Source organism: Bactrocera tryoni, chromosome 3 (genome assembly GCF_016617805.1).
Source record: "Bactrocera tryoni isolate S06 chromosome 3, CSIRO_BtryS06_freeze2, whole genome shotgun sequence".
In the NCBI taxonomy this organism is placed as follows: Eukaryota; Metazoa; Arthropoda; class Insecta; order Diptera; family Tephritidae; genus Bactrocera; species Bactrocera tryoni.
In genome coordinates this window covers 27,123,137-27,136,754 of record NC_052501.1, presented here as the reverse complement: position 1 = coordinate 27,136,754, position 13,618 = coordinate 27,123,137, and the positions used below count along the sequence as shown (strand labels likewise).

General features: G+C 37.3%; 1 protein-coding gene across 4 annotated transcripts; it reads right to left on the bottom strand.

Moving 5' to 3' along the window:
- Positions 1 to 1,036: 1,036 nt before the first annotated feature.
- LOC120770422 (ran-binding proteins 9/10 homolog) lies at positions 1,037 to 10,103 on the bottom strand. Of its 4 annotated transcripts, none has more exons than XM_040097868.1 (13): positions 9,916 to 10,103; positions 6,908 to 8,495; positions 5,401 to 5,571; positions 5,127 to 5,326; positions 4,876 to 5,063; positions 4,696 to 4,808; positions 4,473 to 4,624; positions 4,077 to 4,306; positions 3,895 to 4,007; positions 3,643 to 3,705; positions 3,435 to 3,574; positions 2,379 to 2,490; positions 1,037 to 2,123 (listed from the first exon to the last, which is right to left on the bottom strand). In XM_040097868.1, the coding sequence occupies exons 2-13, from the start codon at positions 8,460 to 8,462 to the stop codon at positions 1,987 to 1,989; spliced, it is 3,174 nt and encodes a 1,057-aa protein (XP_039953802.1). In that variant the 5' UTR covers positions 8,463 to 8,495; positions 9,916 to 10,103; the 3' UTR covers positions 1,037 to 1,986. The 4 variants fall into 4 exon arrangements, with proteins under 4 accessions (XP_039953802.1, XP_039953801.1, XP_039953804.1 ...); XM_040097867.1 differs by lacking the exon at positions 9,916 to 10,103 and adding an exon at positions 9,234 to 9,855; XM_040097870.1 differs by lacking the exon at positions 9,916 to 10,103 and adding an exon at positions 9,234 to 9,854 and having other exon boundaries at positions 4,077 to 4,252.
- Positions 10,104 to 13,618: the final 3,515 nt, after the last annotated feature.

Genomic DNA, 13,618 nt, shown 5'->3' with positions numbered 1-13,618 from the left:
TTGTTACAACAAAAAAAGAAAATCAATACTCCAAGTTGTTCGAAAATGTCTTTCATCCAAATTCAACCTCTTTTGCATCCGGCCTTAGCTTACCATTTTGGCAACACTTGACTGATTTGTATGTTGGACATTTCCGAACTGTTAAATTTGCAACAACCGCGGAAATGCAAATTTTTTTAGCGAATATACTTAGTTTTTTTGTATATCTCTTCGTTTCCAGAATAAGTTAAGAAAAACTTCGACACTGTCATTTGAAACGAACCATCGCATTTACAGTTCACAATATGTAACTGTCCAAAGGTAACCACTGAATGCAGTTAATGCATCAATGTATATATGTATATACATACATACATGTACATATATATTCATATATTGGTAATAGCGGTTAAAAATTATCGTGAGATCTGAAAAGATAAATCAAAACATCTTTGAGAATATGTTCGAGTTGCAAAAAGTCATAGCTTCTTTTACGGACCATCTCCCCTTAAATAATGTGCATATATGCGAACTCCTAAGTGATTGAAGCAAACCCAGTTTTCTCCGTGACCACGGATTATTAGTATGCATTCCCGTTCGTTCTCACAGCAGCTGGGTCTGAGTAAGCGTTAATTACCCGGATTTTTAACTGACCAACGACCGCCGACTCGGCACAATGTCTCGAAAATAACATTAACAAACGTATTTTGCCGTGTGTTTGGAAAGTAATGCCTTTGTAGAAAGTAATATTTGAAATCTGAGAGATGTAACTGCTGCTTCAACCCTGGACGTGCTTTGCAGGTCGATTCGACTAACAATCATCATGCTTGGCTAATAGCAAGAAAATAACGATGCCCGGCCATGGTTAAATCGTAGTTAAGTGAAATATTGAAGTAAGTGCGGTCACCATTTACATATATAGCTAATCTAAAGGTGCTTCCAATGTCTCAGCGAAGGACATAGTTTAAGTCGTGACTGATTTATTGAAAGACAAACTCACAACAGATTTATTTATATATATGTATATATATATATATATTTATTGAGATAAGTTGAATTCTTTCTGCATTCATTTCGACGAAAATTATTTATTATTAAAGAATAAAACTTCAACTGCTCAATTAAAGTTTGGAAGCATAATAATATACGAAAACAGAAAAGAAGAAAATTATATAAACGCTATTCGCTTAACTTAACCACTAATCGGTAATTATAACTAACAATATAGAGTTTCGTAAAGAGCACGAAAAAAATCTGCATTTAAATCTCACTTCTTCCGCTTTAAACACGTAACTGTTGAAGACACGACGTTTTTCGTGCAAAAGTACATACGTTGCGCTTAAATGTGATTTTATTTATTATTATTATTATTTCATGAGAGGTGTTTGTATACAAATTTAAGCACAGAATTTTGTTTTTCAATTTTAATTTACTTAATCGATGATTGTTGGATATTTTGAACAAAAACAAAACTTTTGATTAAATGTTGAAGGCAATAGTGTGTGTGTATATGTATATGCGTGTGTGTATGTGCTTGAAAATTAAACTAATGAACGAATTCAATTTACTGTTTGTTGTTAAATGTTTGTTTTTGTTTTGTATGTATATAGATATATTTTGTATAATTTACGCGGCCATTTTATTTTGGAGTACTTGAGAGGAGGGGAAATTATGACTACTACCGCTACATTGAACCACATATGTATAATAAGTGGATCTTGGTGTTACTAGAAAACTGAAAATTTTAATAATTATCGTTGATTCTTGAAATTATGGTTTAAACAAGTTTAGTTGATTATAAATGAATAATTTGCGTTCGCTCTTCTATGTTTTTTGTTTTAAATACGATAATTAGAAAAAATCTAAATAAGTGCAATAAGGAGCACAATCGGAGCGCATGTTGGCGTCGAACGATGGGGGACACACCAACCACCACCATGCTGTGGGACACGACGACGTCGACGACGTTAGCTACGACGTTTCAAACATCTTCAAGCGCAGAGTGGGTCAATTTTGTGGAAAGACATCTTCGATATTTACGAACGCACAAGCACCGAGCGATTCCCGAGCCATCACCTTAAGCAATTCAGCGGCGTGCGCTACGCACACGTCAAGTGGCGGGCGACGTGGATAGTTCATCGATTCTGGAAGATAACAGATATATGAAAATTAGATATTTTAGGAGAAAAACTGCAATATAATTAAAAAATAATTTTTGGTGTCGAACAAAATTTTCATCAATTTGAGTTCGTTGAATATAAAGCATTTTTTTATAGAAGAAAAAATTTTTAATATTCTATTTAACAACAAATGAAAACAAAGAATTATAAATACAAAAAAGCAAATGATAAATTATACCTACCTCGTTTTGACATAATATAATATAATGTTAATCTTACCTAAAATAGCGGAATTAAGTGCTGTGCATACGTTTTCTCGTTTCGTGGGACAAAGTTGCCAACCCAACGGGCTGGACCAGGGATTTGAATAAGCGATTAAACTAAATGCATCCTGTTGGAGAAAATATAAATATTATTATAGCAATATAATGTGGTTTTCAACAGATTAATTAGTAATATAATGTGTGAATAACAATAATAATCGAATCTGGCAAAAAAACAAAAAAAAAGTGTTAACCAAAGCTACAATACCTTTCACAGGTTCATTTTAATAGCATCAAAGGATATAGAAAAACCTTTTTTGATTATTGTTGTAACGGTTACCTATTAACCCTTAGGATGGTAAGTATTAGATATGTAGTCATCGAAACATGCTGTTTCGACGTGGTCGGTCCATAAGGAGCGAAGTATCAGATGTGTAATGTTAACAAAGAGGTGGTTAGTGTCATGCGGGGACTCGCAGGACATATATTTGATATGTCAAGGTCGATTCTGGATAAGTAAGAGATCAATCTGCTACAGTATCCAGAACGATAATACGAAAGGGTCACTCTCAATTCTCGCGGCAACTAGAGCTCTTCGTTTGATCTAAAGAGACCAAGACGAGTAGTCAACCTTTAAGGAGCCTGCGCTTGACGCGAATTTTAGCAGGCTCTGTGGCTTCACTGTAGATACCTCCTCCAGTGTATTATGATACACTGTGGGGACCCCAGATGCTTACAGCGTAGTCTGGCCAAAGCGGGACAAGCGCACAAGAGATGCTCCATTGTTTTCCTGATACCCTGCTCTAAATATTTCTTGCAGTCTTTCCGATCTTTCAGCCCCATTCTGCGGGCGTGTGTACTTCCGATTAACTGTTTTGCACATGACTTTTGTAGTCTTGCACCCAGGTAGCTCGTCCTATCGTGTTTTGATTTTGTTTAACATGCTTCTGTCGAGAACGTCGTATAGACAATGCATGTGTTTCCCATAATTAAAATAAGTTTATCATGGACTTTAGCAGCTTGACTCCCGTGAAGAAAGGGAACAGCGGATGTGCTCATATATTATACTTACTTCCAACATTTGTCGATCCTCATCGTTCAATTTGTTCTCCTTCTCCAATTGCTGTCCCATTTGAGATAGCTCTTTGCCGAATTCCAATATCCGTTCGATGCCATGACTATATTTCTGTGCGGAAGGTGATACGTCGATGTCTAGAGTAATAAAAGAGTAGATTTATTTTCCCATATTTATTTTTAAATAAGATTGTGTGTATACAAACCCATTTCCTCATCAACGTCTAAAGAACTATTGAAATTAGAACTGCCGTTTTTGCATGAGTTGCCTGGGTAGATAAACATATAAGATATAAAGATGAAGACTGAGATAAAAATTTGAAAGTGAAATGTATAGACATATGTAAATATATAGCATATGGAAAACCCGTTAACTTCAGTGTGCATACTTAATATGCTCTGTTCAGGGCATAAATATTACATCTCAACATTTAATTCAGCTTTCTTAAACTTCTTACCATTGGTGTGCATATTTAATTCCATTTCTACATCATTCAAATAATCGATATTGGTGCTATTGTTTTTGTTACTAATTGAAATCGCATCACCAGAGCAGTTCTCATCCGAAACACTGTGTGTTGAAAGCAGATTAAACACAATTAAACATTTTTAAGTAAAAAAATAAATGCTTTGCACTCACGATGTGTTTTTCAGTTCCTGTTGATGCGCATGATTATCGGCATTTATCACAGCTGAATTTGTTGTTGTAGTTGATGTTGTCACCATAGTCTGTGCATTATTATGTGCTACTGTGCTCTTACCATTCTGATACGATTTGGTTGACTGTATGACCGATGTTTGATTCGGTGGCGTTGTCTGCGTTTGTGTTGTGATCGAATTTGTTAATTTATTATTAGTAGTAGGGCAATACTGAATCAACAGACACACAAAATAAAAATAAGGACACAGAAAAGCAAAAAAAAAAAAACATAAATAATTACATGCACATGTATTAGTAAAGATTTTATTCTGCTCTATTGGTTTTTAGGTTAAGTGACACTAAGCTAAGATTTGTTTATCGATATCTGCGCTTTACCTCAATATCTGAACCATTCACCATTTCTATGAACTGTCTGCACTTCAGCATGAACCAAAGACTTTTGTTATTCTCTAATAGACCCGGATAAGAGCGCAGCGTGTGCTCAATGGCGTGACCCATTTTGCCGGATAATACAAGTTTTAATATTTCTATAATGTAAATTGGAAAAATAAATTAATTGCAATAAGTAACAGTTATTTAGGGCACGATGCAAACATACTTTGACGATTTCGAATCGATGAAATATCCTCTTGAAACGTTTGCCCAGTGGTTCGAGCGAATGCCTCTGCAGTTTGACTATAACCATTGTGCAAGAGATATGATGATACCATTCTGAAAATGTAAACAATGAGTAAAAGTTTACTTAAGAATTATTTACACGCTTAGTCGCGCAACTCACTTGTGTAGCAGTGTCGTTGGATCACCCTGATCGAGTGTCATGGGGAAATCATAGATGGCGGTCCTCATTTGAGCACGCATTTGCTTCATCATATCTTCGATTTGATCAAATTTGAATGGCTCCTGGCCAAAATTGGCATCGATCTCCTCACCAGGCGTTTGTAGGCCCACCGTTGGATATAATTTACACTAATAATATTAAAATACACACATGTACCACAAAGTCACAACACATTTGTATATAGTACTAACTTTATGTACCGGTAAATCTCTGAACGCGACACCCAGATCAATGCCATTCTTTGTGTAAAAACATGAATTATCCACAAAATTCACACAGCAACCGATTACATCGCCAGTTGTGAATGTCGGTCCATACGATTGACCAGTATTGGATTGGGCATATGAATTGCCATCGTCACCATGGTAACCATACGTATGCTTGTCCCAACCTGAAAGAGAAAATGGCGAATGGAAACCGAAAATAATATTATTTGCATTTGTTGGTGGACACAAAACGCGCTGCCTTTACCTGGTAAACGATTCATGCGAAATTGCTGAGCTGTCAAACCGATACCCATGTAGCCATCTTTACCTTTCGATATGATTTTCACTTCAAAATAGTATAGGCCACAGGCGGGTGGAATCGGATGAGCTGTGCGCACAGAGGCAGGACCGTCGTGCTTATTACCTACGCCTGCAAATAAATGGCGTAAAATGAATATATGGCGTAATACAAGTGTCCAGATCAAGGACATGAGCATCTGAAAAAGGCTGCGCTTAGGCGCTATCAAAAATAAACTGATTTTAAAATATCTTGCAAATTAATTTTTTATGTACATATGTAATTATAATAAGTAATTTAAAACGATTTTATTCATTCAGACAACATACAGCAGTTGTCTTTTCTGTAACTGCGCTGCGCTGTTTGCGCTTTTAATATTTTTAGTTAAATTATATATAACCGGATCTTTGTTACTGTAACTTACGCACGACCGATTGATGTATAAATAGACATAAGTACCCACATATGCACATACACACATATTTACATTAATCAGATGCAATATTAATTTGAACGCATCTTCATGCACAAAGGGCAACTAGTTTAAATATAAACAACAACAATGCGCTTGATAACCACATATCAGCTGATGGTATTATGATTATGCACCAACTACACGACAATCTCACGAACAACAACAGTAAACAGCAGCACAGGCACATATGTTTATAAATGTCAAAAGGAGTACGGACAATAAAAAGCGTGCGTAAAAAAGTCCAAATGAAATACAAAAACAAACACACAACAAATAACCAGGCCAATGACAGAGGGCGATGAAGCGAGAACAACCGAATTGTAGTCGTGCTGGACAACTTCGTGTTTGCTTTCCTTCCGTTTGTTCCGTTGTTGTGTATAAAGTCGTTTTCTATTTTTTTCTCTCCCGATTTGGTACATAAAATGGCAGAACAGATTGCACTCCACTGTAGTGATGACAAAGGTAAATAAAGCGTGTATGGGAAACGCAATAAAGAGCGGTGGGCATGGAAAATTAAACGAAATAAATGAAGTGAGGAGAAGAGATTGCATGCATGCATATGCATGTACGATATGCGTAAGAATATAACGAAAAACTGCTTGAAATGGGTTGAGTTACGATCAAGCCGCATAACAGTTATTAAATTTATTAATTTTTACATTTTAATATACTAGCAATAATTATAAATATTATTTAAGAAAAAAACCGAGTACTTTCTTTCAATGAATTTCAATTTCCCCCGTACACCCACACTTATGCACAGCTTTAACACTATGGAAGCGATTTCTGCATTTCCGCTTGCACCTTAATTTCTAATTGCTTGTATTGTTAATTTCGTTTCCTTTTTAGAGACGCGCATATTTCGCGCTTAAAATCTGTCGGGTTGATTTTAGTTTTCATTTCTATATGGTGCGTGCTAGTCTAGTATTTCTTCGATCGTTTGTGTTTTATGGGAATAACTAAAAGTAATGCATTTATTAAAGTTTCACTCACCTTTATAGTGTACATGTAGATTATTCTGCGATAGTCCAATCGATAGACATTTGTCGTGTGGACTCCAGCAGCGTGGCAGTGGAGTTTCAGCTTCGTTCACATTTGGATAGAGCATTTTTAGGCGATCGGTCACTTGCTGACGCGAATGATGATTATGATTGCTACTGCTGTGGGCACCAGCGCCAGCGCAAGTGATGGTGCTTGATAGGGCAGTGGCACCGCCGCCGCCGCCGGACGGGTTGTCGCTATTGCTGCTGCTCCCAAGCATGCTTGCTGTTAGTATTGCGTTTGTATTTGCGCCGTTACTGGGATTTATTTGGCTGACAAAGCTAATACCGCTATTATTGTTATTATTGCTGCTGATGCTGATGCTGTCGCCCCCACCGGACAAAGCAGGTATGTCAAACGCAAATGGTGAATTATTTATACAGCCACCAAAATTGGGATAATAATGATGATGGTGGTGGTGGTTTAGTGGGTGCGTGAATGGATGGTGTGTAAAATGCGAAGCGTACGATAGTGCAGCAGGTGACTTCGGTGCTCGAACGCGTTGTTGTTCGCCACTAAGATTTTCTTCGTCGTCAGCGTCGGCGTCCTCGTCTTCGTCGTCCTCTTCTTGCAACAGCAATGGCAGTGATATTGGAGGTGTTTGGTTACGTATATTAGATGCGCTGCTACCAGCTGCACCTTCTCCTATTACGCTCAGTGTCGAGCGTTGAGCACCGCTCAAACTTTCCACCGGCTGTTCTTGCTGCTGTAGACACTGGCGTTGTGGCTGCGTCTGCTGCTGCTGTTGACTAGTTGATGCAATGTCAGCGCTCAGTCCAATAGCTTCACTCGCAGCTGATTCTAATGCAGATGCATCAATCGTATCGGCAATCGGACTATTGTCTACAAAAGCACATGGATGCGTTAATTGGAGTTCTTCTTGTATGTCCTGTTGCTCAAGTGCTTGCTGGTGCTGTGCTGTGGCTGCTGCTTCCGGAATCAGGTGTTGTTGTTGTTGTTGCTGCTGCTGCTCTTGTTCGAGTGGTGGTGGTGGTGATGGCGGTGGTGGTAGTAGTGCGTGTTGCTGGAGGGAGGGAGAGGGAGAATGTTCAAAATGAAGCGCATGTTCAGAGTGTAGTTGTTCTTGTTGTAATTGTTGTGGTTCTTGCTGATGATGATATAGTTGAAGATTGTGTGACGATGATGTTGGCGACGATGATGATGAGGAGGATGAAGGAGGTGGGGTGGTATTGTTATTGAATAAGAGGGGTGAAGCGAAAACTGAATTGTCCGGCAAATGACCTGCCGTATGAAGTTGTTGCTGTGGTGGTGTTGGTGGTGGCGGTGGTGATGGTGATGGCGGTTGTGGCAATCCAACTGCACCGATGCGCTCGTCTAAGGGCTCCGGTAGCGCCTCGGGCTCTACGAAGTGCCCGCCACCATCATTATCAGTTGACTGCAATATTGGGAGCATAGGTAAATTTGCGAGCAAATTGCTGCTGCTGCTATTGTTACTGCTGCTCGTCGACGAAGAGTTCAGCTGTTCATTATCGTTATCAGTATCCATTTTTTATGACTTAAAAATGTTGAATTTAGTCAACTGAAAATATGGGCAACACTTTTTTTTTAAATAGCTTCTATTCAAGTGTGCGCATTAAATAATTATAGACAACAGAATTTTGTGGGAATAGACTTGGGTCTGCTGTTATTGGTTACCATCATCAACATCATCGTCGCAACATCACTGCTAATGCGTACTTAAAATTATATAGTACAATACATAAAAATATTTCCGATTAAAAAAATAACTGCATTTGTTTGTTAAATAATTTTTGGAAACTCAATTGGAAGACGTTTCGACCAAGTCGTAGCTATAAAATGAATTCCAGTGACGCATTTAACATAATTATTTCGTAGAAAATGCAATATAGCACATTGCTTGTAAAAGCGGTCAAGGTTGCACTGCCCTAAATCTATGCTGACCCTGGCATGGAAAGAAGCTTGTAACATATCTTCTTTAAATATTTCTATGATTTCAACTTAATCAACGCGTAGGGACACACTTGGAATGTCTACCAACGGCAAATAATAGAAATATATGCAATTCCAAAAACTGCAATTACGTTGCACCCACTAAATGCAACAGCTATACAATTGGTAGTTAAAGAAAATAACTCCATAGTATCAAGTAATCCTGAAGACACCAGGTGCTGATTATGATATGACTTTTCCTATCTATTGCGCTGTATTTATGTATTTTACTTTTCGTTTTTGTTAAACAACAGCTGTGAAGTGGCAAGTGAAAGCAACAATGATTTGTATAAAATCAATATATCACCTTTATGCACGTCAGCGCTTAAACTAGATTTTCGACAAACTCATTCTATATATTGCACATTTTGTCACATAGATGCTTACGATTTGTTTAGTTAAAAATTATTTCAATTAATGTACGAAGTTTTCACTTTTTTACTACGTTTCACTGATTTTTCTTTGTTTTGCCCTCTTGATAAAACGACAATCACACGAAAAGATACGACACACACACACAAATACACAACTCCTCTTGCTCTTCATTAATTTCTTTTCGACTGTTCTGTTCTGTATCTATGTGCGACATTTATGCATTTCGTTTTGGTTCTTTGGACATTGTCAAAGTCTTCTTCTTCTGCAACTTCTGGTGTTTTTCTTGTATTCTGCGCTTTGATCGCACGTTCGTTTCAATTTAACAACAACAATCTAAACATATATATGTATATATGCATAAAAGCGAAATTCATGCATTAAAGGTATAAAGTAAAATTGATGAACAATGGAGTTGCTCGACTAGCTGTATATATTATCATCTTTTTCGTTGGGTAACTGGAAGAAATTTCAACTTGCACATCGAATTCCGTGCACTTTCGCATTTATGACCTCACTCTAAATAAATAGTATGCATTGAAAACGCTGCAATTGTGATCCCACGCATTGCGCTGTCACAAATTGCTTTATCTGCTACATTTCGCCACATTATTCACCTTAGTGCGTTAATAATAAAAGCACGATCGATTTTTCTTTACTTTTCAGCAACACACGCTGGCTATTGCGCTCCACTTGAACTTTTATAATCACAAGTTTAATTTTTGTGATAATTTTTAATCCTTCCTTTCTTATTTATATTTATCCTTCCCCGAGAAAACACAAACTCTACTTCGACTGTCGACTGTCGCAGCAGAAATGACACAGTGCTGCCAATGAATTATCTACTGCTTTTCTCGCCACATTCGTAATTATCGATAACAATGGCATGTCACACCAAGTAATATTTTGATATTTGTTAAGATTTTAATTCCGATATACATATGTATGAAAAATCGTAATATTTAAAATTGGTGTGTCTTTTTATAATATTAAAATATTTTTACATGCATATACCAAATAAAATATGTATTTATGACTTATTATCTGGTCTGTTTGTTCCGGCAAATCTTTAAAATGGCTGGATCGAAATGCCAACAGCTAACTTAGCCAACTTGAAAGAAAGAAAATAAATCGTATCAAGTTGAACCCATCGGAAAAGAAAAATAAAATAACAAAAATTAAGGGAAAAATAATTTACGGCCGAGCTGAGTTCGGGAAAAGTAAGGATGGACGTGGTTGAATTTGAAGAAGAGGATAAACCAAATTTCGTTTAGGAATCGTTGCGAATGTTGGAAAAGGCTTACGGTGATTCAGTTTTATCAAAAACACAAGCCTACGAGTGTTAGGAATGCCTCGTTCTGGACGACCTTCGACCACTTCAACTGAAATTATTAAAAGAGTGTAGCATATGGTGCTTGAAAATCGTCAGACAAGTATTACAGATATGGCAAGAGAGCTCGACATCTCTCGCGAGTCTGTTCGAATGATTTTGGTGGATATTTTGGGTATGAAACGCATTCTTGCTGGAGTCGTCCCGATAAATTTGAAATTTTTTCAAAAATAATACCGTAAAAAAGTTTCTTTGGACACGCTTAACCGGCGAATTTCGCTCCCACGTTCATGGAGATCTTTATAACTGCCGATGAAGAACAATTCATGAATTTTACACGGAGATAACGCACCATAGCATCAAGCAATGAATTCCATCGATCAACCACCGCATTCACCAGATTTGACTACGTGTGATTTTTGATTGTTCCCCAAACTGAAATTGCGGCTCCGTGGAACCCGTTTTCAGGCGACCGAAGAGATAAAACAAAATTCGCTGAAGGCGCTGAAGCCCATCTCAAAAAGTACTCATGAAAAGTGCTTCGAGGGCTGGAAAAATCATTGTCATACGTGTATTACATCTGATGGTGTTTACTTTGAAGGCAACAAAATAAATATTGATGAATAATTAAATAATCTGCGTTTAATTTACAATTTCAGGGTACTTTTCGTCACAGTATATATGTATACATTAGTCTTGTGTAGAAGTCCACGCAAGTGTGGAAAGTTCTCTCAGCGCTATTAATTTGGGAGCACCACACGACTTCCGGTCCAAGACCAAGTATCCTCTGGGTAGCCAAAGAACATACGTTTGAAGGCGCGCTAAAGTGAGAAGGCGAAACATTTCCTCCACAGAGTTGTGCGATGGGCAAATGAAGAACTCAATTTGACCAATTTTAAGTGTTTCATTAATTTTAGCCTCGCATAGTTCTTGTTTGTAGACCCTTTTCTTTGTGCAATTAAATGGGTTTTTTTCTTGTAGCACAAACTGATTTGAGACGAATATATGCGACATCAGTATGGTATCACAACATATTTTTTCAAAAAAACCGTTATTAGAAAAAAAAATTGTCTTTAACATACTGAGCACGGTTTCACAAAAATTAAACATTCGCTTTCCAAGCAAACACATTTTTATATAGCAAAGCTTTCGCAAAAGCTGTACATTGCAATAAAATAAAGGAAATAACTTTCAAAAGCTTGGCAATGGCTTATAGCTTCTCGTTAACTGCCACGGAAATTAAATTAAACAACAAAGTTTGCGAAGTATTGAGCAATATTGGTTTCTCCACTTTGTTGACGTCGAAAAAAAGCGAGTAACTTTTTCCACAATCTTTTCGCTATGTAAGCTTACAGAATGACTGCTGTTATTAACATTGCCTGCACAAATATGCGATGGTCTGTCATTAGTGGGTCGCATCTCCAACGTTTTTGTGTTTGCTGTTGTTGTTGTGCGCTTAGAAGGCACACTAGGCACAGTTTGTTGGTTTCGGCTTGTCAATTGGTTGGCGTGGGCGGCTATTTGGGCAGGTGGTGGCGCCGTGTTCACATGTGTGTGTGTGTGTGTGTATGCATGCATGTGTGTAGCGTTGCTGTTTGGCGGGTAATTGCATCGCCACGAGCTGAGTCCTACTTCAGTTGTTATCGTACGGTTCGGCTGTTTGGTTTGCTCAGCGACAAAATGGCTTTGCCGTTACTATTTCGGCCTCTTCGAATGGTTGGTTGAATGCGCTGTTGTTATTTGCGGTGCGTAAGACGCGTGTTTAACAAGTTGGAGTGGAGTTTGTGGTACAATAACAACAACTGATAAACAAAGTGTACGGTTATTTCGGTGTTTTAGTGTTTTTCGATTTTTTTTCGCGCAGTCATTCAAGTAAATTTTCACCACTCAAGTGCATTGTGTGTTCTTGTAGCGTAATTTGTTGCAGTTTTTGCTGTTTTTTATATAATTATTTTTTGTTGTTGCACTTACCGCCGTGAATTTCGTGCGTTTTTGCAGCGCCGCAGATTCTGTGTGTCACTCCAAGCGCTTCAAGTGCTCTAACGGCATGCAATTTTCAAAGTGATTTGCTGGTGATTTGCAAGTGATTGGCTCTGGTTGTGCGTTGACGCGTCGGTTTCGCGTTTGTCTTTATCTGTTTGTTCTTGCGAGTTTCACGCGTGAAAGTTTCGAAAGTTTTTGTGGCGCTGTCTTCAGTGATTGACAGGAGAATCGGCAGACATGCGGTAGTTTCTGCAATCCAATTTTCCCAAAAAAGAAAAAAGTGAAGTGTTTTATTACATATGCTCAGTGTGTAAGCATATGTATGTATGTATGTATGTATGTGCATACATATGTTCAAATAACTGATTCATGTCTTTTTTTGAGTGTGTCTCTGTGTTCTTGACAGGTTAGTGTATCACTTGGGCTCAAGATTTCTTAAAGAGAGTGAGAGTTTCTGTGTAAAAGTAATTAACGTTATTTTGTGCAGTTCGGCGACAATTATAAACAACGACAACAATCAAAGTAATAATAACAGCAGTGCTGTTCTTGACTGGACATGAACAGACATGAAATGATTTAGTGGATTAAAAGGTAAAATATGTAATTTTTTGGGCGTCAATACAAAAAAAAAAATTTTAAAAAAATTAAAAAATTTAAAAAAAATTTAAAAAAAATTAAAAACAAATAAAAAAATTAAAATAAAAAAATAAAAATAAATAAAAATATAATATTAAAAATTAAAAAAAAACATTTTTTTTTTAAAGTCAAAATAATTTTGGCAAAGTGTTTAGGTTTAATATTTGTTTAAACTCAACGAAGGATCTTTAAACTTCTACCGCTGGTGGGGGGAAAATAAAAATCTTCGTTGAGCTGAGAATATTTTCATTCTTTGACTTTTGTGCCCGATATTGCCGCTGGTTTGCATCTATCTCGTCTACCACCAGCACCACGTCGAGGACCTTTCCTTTTGGTTGTAACGGGTTTTTCAATAAGAGTGCTACGAAAAA